This window comes from Loa loa (assembly GCF_000183805.2).
Source record: "Loa loa unplaced genomic scaffold supercont3.2, whole genome shotgun sequence".
Lineage (NCBI taxonomy): Eukaryota > Metazoa > Nematoda > Chromadorea > Rhabditida > Onchocercidae > Loa > Loa loa.
The window spans coordinates 1,153,370-1,160,931 of NW_018108182.1; the positions used below are offsets into that span (position 1 = coordinate 1,153,370).

The 7,562-nt window shown below is 27.0% G+C and overlaps 2 protein-coding genes across 2 annotated transcripts in view; both read right to left on the bottom strand.

Moving 5' to 3' along the window:
• Positions 1 to 1,745: 1,745 nt before the first annotated feature.
• On the bottom strand, positions 1,746 to 5,752 carry LOAG_10968 (hypothetical protein; the record flags this gene model as incomplete). The annotated part of the gene is made up of 6 exons (XM_020448265.1): positions 1,746 to 2,018; positions 2,784 to 2,902; positions 3,128 to 3,272; positions 4,319 to 4,439; positions 4,798 to 4,913; positions 5,696 to 5,752. 6 exons carry the CDS (start codon positions 5,750 to 5,752, stop codon positions 1,746 to 1,748), a joined length of 831 nt encoding a protein of 276 aa, XP_020301575.1.
• A 1,362-nt stretch (positions 5,753 to 7,114) lies between these two features.
• LOAG_16415 (hypothetical protein) overlaps positions 7,115 to 7,562 on the bottom strand; it is a 3,015-nt gene continuing 2,567 nt past the window's right edge. The window contains exon 5 of the mRNA XM_020449068.1: positions 7,115 to 7,412. Within this exon, the coding sequence (XP_020307527.1) occupies positions 7,185 to 7,412 (228 nt within the window). The 3' untranslated portion in view covers positions 7,115 to 7,184. The remainder of the gene's footprint in view (positions 7,413 to 7,562) is intronic.

Consider the following 7,562-nt stretch of genomic DNA (forward strand, 5'->3'; position numbering starts at 1 on the left):
CTCATCATTTCAAGGAATGATGGAATAAAAATTTTCTGTTTTTAAATTTTAATTTAAAAAGGAAGAGATGAGGAAATTGAAGAGGAAAAAAAGATGAAGAAAGAGGGGATAAAATGACATAAAATTAGACAATGCCATAGCAATTGAACTTTCTTCAATTTTCAAGAAAGAAAATTTTTTAAAAAATAACATAAACTTGAATTATTTCCATCACAAAATATTCTAACATTTGTAAAAAAAAAAGAAAAAATTCTTGAAATTAAAAATTTTTAATTATTTGCAATTTTGGATGAATGTATAATATAAATAAAATTTTGCATAGTAAGTGTGATTGGAGCAATTTTTCGGTAATTATCATTGAAATATGGGATATTGTCATTAATTCATATTTATTATGATTAATTAAAACTTAACAAAATAATCAATCACTTGAAATCATTAGCTATGCCAAACCGAGAATGCCGTAATAATCTGGTCAATAACTAAAAACATTACTGATAACTTATCAACTTTATTAAATCGTATATAATATTTAAACTATTTAAACTCGTAATAGCTCAAATTTAAATTGGAAATTTTAAAATTAGATGGAATTTCTAAGCATTATTATCACATGTCACATATAATCATATCAATATCATCCATGTTCATTAATTAACGTCTAAAATTAATGAAAGAATTGATAAGAAATAAGAAAGAATGGCTATTATCGTAATGTCACATTTAATGGACAATCAACTATAACAGAAATAATTTTCATCGTAAAAAAGAAAAAAAAAGATATTTAAAAGAATGTTATCAGTGTGAAAAAATGCAATAAAATGTTTAATTGCCACAATTTTGTCCTTTTGTATATTTTGAATGTTCGAGAAAAATTTTTTAGAATATTATGGAATGATTTGATATCATTGTATGTAACAGGTTAGCGATAATAAAACAATAACAAATTAATGAATTGAGCATTTGAAAGCTACATTTCTTGAGTAGAAGTAAACTAATAATGATGAAAGCTGGTCATCAATGCCCTACGGCTAATAAATGACCATCAATTTTATCGAAAATTCTCTCTATCTCTTTTGTTCTTTTGTGTTATCGCCGATTACTCCCTTATTCTTTACTCTTTCTTTTGAATAATCATGATTGTGCTTAGTTAGATAATAAGTAGTATATTATGCAATATAGCCTTTATATTACGTAATATTCAAAATTAGCTCAATTATGACACATTATCATAATCCAATCATTATTGCTATCATTGTAACCAATTCGATTTATTCTGCTTATATCACATTGCATAGAAATTATGAAACCAATTCAAATGCATCGCTATTTTTGCAAAAATTTTCAACCAATGGTATTTATTGCTTCATTGATAAAAACGAATGAATTAGCTAAGCTAAAAGGGGCTAAAAGGTTTTGATAAAAGCGAAAATGAATTAGTTAAGCTAAAAGGTAAACTAATGAGAGTAGAAATGACTATTGGCAAATTGTCTGTAACAATCAAATGATTGAAATTTACTCAAATATATATATATTTGATGGATTTCAAATAATGCAAATTTATTATAGAAATAGTTCAAAGCCAAATATAAAATTTTACAGTAATTTATTAAAATATAATCTGCAAAACAAAAACGAAAAAACGTAACGAATAAGAATTGTTAAAAATGAATTGTACATATAATATTTTAAAAATTACAATAAAAAATGAGAAATATTTCGAATTCCGGATCATTTTCCGGGTGTTAAATTGTGCGGAATTTCCCGGAAACAATTTTGGTATGTGCTAACAAATGCGGCAATATCAAACTTCTGGATTGCTTCAAAAATTTTTGTTGATTAGTTGTTTTTGAGAAACGCATTTCAATTGCACGACTGCAACTATCCGTCATGTCCATTTTTTCATCTTCTTTCTGTGGATCGATCGGTTTCTTTGTAGCTATTAAATGTTGAAATATGCCAACTAATGTATGTCCCCAATTTCGTGTGGAACAAAATAGAGCTGCACCAGCATCATCCTAAAAATCTTCTAACCATAATTATGATAATTAAAGGTGAAATATTTGAAATAAATAGCATATAAGAACATATTTGAATATATATTTATTAAATAAATGAACAAATACTACTTAAAAGAGTATAGAATAACTTAAAAATAAAATGAAATAAATTACTTGTTTACTTCAAAAATGATTATTAATAAAAGGATGAAAATTGAAATGACGAATGTGCACGTAATTTTAATAAATATTTCATTTATAATTTGATTTTTCTTTAATTTCTGATTGAAAAATGAGGGAATTATTTCACTCATTTGTACAGATGAATAACCTTTTTTATGTGATCTAACGAATAATAAAAAAAAAAAAAAACGGAAATGAAAGGATGGGAAAAAAAAAGCTTTTAAGAACAAAGATTAAAAAAGTGATCAGATTTGAAATGTTAAGAGATTAGTATGAGAAAAGGACAATGAATTGTTAGAAAAAAAGAAAAACGAAAGATAGTGATAAAAGTAGAGAGAAAGAATTTTTTTTTTTCAGGAATTCACAAATTTTATGAATATCTTCGCTCTTTAAGTGCAAAAAAAGAACGAGAAAAGTGTATAATGTAAATGAAGAGACAGCAAAGATTGATAAAAATTTGAAAGAACAGTTAATCAATGCAAGGGAAGAAGAAAACAAAAATGCATATCGATTACTATGAAAGATTAAAATAGCAGAAAAAAAAAAGATTTTAAGATTAGAGAGAAAAAAGAAATAAGAAAATGAAAAGAATAAACAAACCCAACATGCGGTCTCATTAGCAATAATAGGTGACCAAAAATAGTTAGGCTTATCCATTACTGGATTAATCGATTGAATATTAATTAAATGAATTTGATCTTGCTTGATGAATTCAGTTGCTAAAATATTTGAAATGAAATTTGAAATATGTAAATTATAAATTTAATTTTAATTATTAAAATCCTAAATAATAAAAGTTTGAGAAAAAAAAATATGTAAATTATATGAAGTATTATAAATATGAAGACTATGAAATACCCTATCAATTTATTACTTCATTATTCGTCTTATTTTGATAGCACTTTTTTTTTTTTAAAAATCATTTTTAATGAATTCTAACCGACCATTATCGGTGGTAGTAAATCCAACCATCCAACATTTCTTCTTTTTCAACTTCAACACATCAAAATTTACGATCGATGACTGTATCAATGATGGCCGAACGTTTAATTGAGCAACTCTTTTTGGTGCTGGTAATGGTGGACAAAGCTAAAACTAATTAAAAAGAATCCAAAATTGGCCAGGAAAAGAAAAATTACAAAGTAGCAATAGTTAATATATATCAGAATACTACAGATCATACAGTAATCTGTACAATTAAAATGAATGCTTACCATATATCAGATATCATTTTCCTATTTAGATTTCTCAAGAAAACGGCCTACTGTAGCAGTTGTTAAAAAGTATTTCATGTACTTCATTTCATGTTATTTTTTTTTTTTCTTTCTTAAGATGAAAGGAAGAAAAGGCGGAAACTAATTTGGGACATTATATTATTATAGGTGACATTTTTTTTTTGTCATTTTTTTAGCACACAAGAAAAAAAGAACTCGTTAAATTGTTAAGTTGATTAATTCTTTTGCCCTTTTTAATATTGCACCAATTTTTTGGGTCATTCTTTTCCACTTTTTAATTTCGCAAAAGAGATAGAAAAATTAAAAAAAGGACAGAAAAGAAAAGAAGAGAAACAAAGACGCCTAGAGGAGAAGTGATTTTTAAAAGTATGGAAAAAGCATATGATCCAAAGAAAAGAAAAGTTTCTATAAGATTTTTCAAAAAATTTTCCAAAAAAGTTTGCTAGTTTGCAAAAAAGTAATTTTACAAGCGCACGAACATTCTTTCAAATATTTGTCACACAGTTAATGTCACACACTTAATTTCTTCCTCTTCATGAAATGTAATAATATGCTTAACGATAACCCAATTAAGTAAAAGAAAATGTATGACCGATTGACAATTAGCTGAACAGATTTGACAACAGGTTGATATTTCGCATATATTGATTATATTTATAGAAGTGCTAATATTCTAATATTCTAATAAAAGAAGTGATAGGTGTGACAAGAGTTTATAAAAAAACCATTGAGTTTCATGTAGACTTTTCAAAGAGAGGTTCAAAGTTCACATGTAATCAACGTTAACAGGTAATTTCGTTGATTATTGCTAAGTTTCAAAAAATGTATCAACAAAATTATTTATAAAAATCATCAAGATAAATTTGGAAGTACTACAAGTAATAGTAAAAATAGGATTACTGTTGATATTGCCATTTCGGGAATTTTCAATATTCCCCAGGTTTCACCAATTTCGACCACTTCAGCTGGTAATGTTTTAGGTCGTTTCAGTGATTGTACAGTAACTACGAATTCGGATAGCCTAGAATTCCACTTGGCATAGATTTTATATAAAATTAGTCGTTCAATTGATTGCCGATAAACTGAATGAAATTTAAAAGGGAAAATAAAATAATCAGTCGTCTAATCAAAGCTTAAAACTTTTTGCTAACCGAATTTAAGTCAGAGAATTTCCGGTTTCAAAACCGATAATCTTCAATTTGATGATAGCAACAATTTTATCCAAATCACTCAAATACCTCCATATTTCATTTTCCGCAATGACAATATATGTCGTTAAAACTGGAAACCGTATTTATAATATTAGTAGATTTTTTCCGCTTTATAATTTCATTTTTGAAGTAATAGGATAAAAGTAGAAAATTTTGCACGAATTTTACCTTCCTCCGGTTGTTGCATTCAATAAACAATATGAAGAAGTCAATATCAACTGAGTGGAAATGATCGATCCGGTACAACTGGTGACAATATTTGATGATTCCTCACGAGAAAATACCTAAATATTTTCATACATGGCCAAAATTAATTCCATTAGCATTTCTTTGTTTAAAATTAAAAATCTTAAAATGTTTTTGAATTTCGTCGTATTGATGTTTTTTTTCTTTTTTTTTTGAATTCGGTCGTCTTCCGGAAAAAAAACAAGACAGTACATGTGTTCCACATACATCATGTACATTAAATTATGTCAGGAACCACAAAAGGGAAAATATTATTCTATCCTAATTTAAGTATTTCTATGGAATATTTCCAAATATTTTCTAATAAATTTCAAACATCCAGTAATATTATTTTAAGGTTGAATATTTACAATTGATAATTTGTTTTCATTTTCTGATTTTAGTAATTGTTTACTTAAGTAAATCGATAATTTATTTGATAATGATAACTTAATCGATTCTTATCGGCTAAACATAATTACCATTAATAATATATATTAGATTTAATAAAATGTCATAAGGTGAGAAGAGGAAGAGGAATAAGGAGGAGTTGAACAATCGAGTGAATGATGAAAAAATGATGTGATACTAAAAATGGTTGACATTCATTTCCGTTATCATTTCTTCCAGTTTATTTGCATCATTAACTTCATCCAGGTAAAAAATCTTTATAAAGGATTTTTAGCAAAAGAATAATCCATAAAACTTTCCGTTTTCAATTTTTGAAAAAATTCGAAAATTTGTTAAATTTTGAGGAATATTAAAATTACAAACAAAATTTGTACGTTTATTAATTAAAGAAAAAAATAACGATACTCAAAAAAAAAAAAGAAAATGATACTTTAACAAGAAAACCAAATCGATTCCAATCCTTTTTTTCACCACCAATAATTGCCATCGTATCAGGAGGAATTAACCATAATATGATAGATGATAAGATAATGTTGCATAAATTTAGGAAATGCATCATTAGCTTAGATGGATCAGAAAATGATATATAAGTGTTAAGAAAGCAAATTTTGATGTAATAAAAGAAGCTTTAAATAAGAGACAAAATGGATGGAAGGAAAAGATTGTTTGGTTGGATCGGTGGCAAACGGTTTGCGCCATTTCATTATTTCCCTCCCATACTCTTGCCCCTTTCTGATTGTTAGAAATGATAACAGTGAACTGGAGTGATAAGTAGCATATAAAAATATATTCATCATCTTTAAATCGTTTGTTAAACTATATTTCCCATCCTGCCAATCCTAACATATGATATCATTTTCTAAAATTCTATTTTTTTTTTTTTTTTTTTTTAAAAAAAAGGAGAGAAAAATAATAATTGATAAGATTATTCATCTCGAGCTAATATAAAAATATGAAAGTGAATAAGGAAATTTTGAGAGTATGGTAAGGGACATTATACTTTACAATCTGACGAATCTATCAGGAAAAAAGAATTTTCCTTTTTTCTTGAAAATATAGTAGACATATTATCTTTCGCTATTCTTTTACTCATTTTATTCTTCAAACAGTTTAGATATTAAGTAATTTCAGAATTATGCCATCCAAATATTCAATGTAAATGCAGTTTTAACTTCGGAAGATCAATTTCTTGCTGTCGAAGTACTCGTTAGTTCTATCTAACTTCTTATCATTTTCTTATCTGCTTTTTAGTTTTTGAAATTTTAAAATAAAAAGTGAAAATCATTTCTTCGCATCACTTATGGCAGAAGATGAATATGTTCAGGACGAAAAAATACTTCTATTATTCAATATTATCTTCGAGAAAAGCTCACAATAGCAAGAAACCACCTAAAACAAGAGTGGAGAAATGGATCAGAACACTGTGGCATACAATTATTACTTCATATTACAAAGGAGAATTAACTTTAGTGGTATCGCCACTAAAACTTGAATATGATGAATGTCCAAAGATAAAATCAAAGCGATCTAAAAGATGGAAAGGATTCAAAATTCAGCTTGTTAATTTAATACTTTCTGAAAATTTCAATATCTCCATAGGCTTGTTCATTTAAAGGAAGCATTAAAGGCTTTCTATGTATTATAACAGGAGCAAGAGGAAACCATATTTTGAACATATACTTTTGAAGTATGAAAATATTCAAGGATACCCTAATATGTGAAAAAAAACCACCGTTACCTCGCTTAAATGTAATGATTGCCAGTAAAAGAAAAAGTAAAGACAGCAAATGTCTTTCGGGTATGGTTTTTTCGATTTATAAGTTTCATGATTATTCATGATTCATGATTTATGATTACGAACAAAAACGAAATAAAATTTTTAATTCGATAAACTATATTGAACATTAACAGACAAAGTATTAGCTTGTTAATTTAATATTTTTGGTTAATTTTCTGAAAATTTCAACATCTCCATAGGCTTGTTCATTTAAAGGAAGCATTAAAGGCTTTCCGTGTATTACAACAGTAGCAAGAGGAAACCATATTTTGAACATATCTGGCGAATGGTTCGAATCTACCACATCTTCTGCTCGAAATCTCAGTGCTTGTTTGCCCAGGAAAAATCCATAGTGTACTGATGTGAAAATCTAAAACGTTGCACCTTCGAAAAATAAATTCTTGTCTTACTTCAGGGAAGTATTCAATGTTGAACAGGATGATATACTTTTGAAGTATGAAAATATTCAAGGATACCCTGATATGTGAAAAAAAAACCACCGTTACCTCGCTTAAATGTT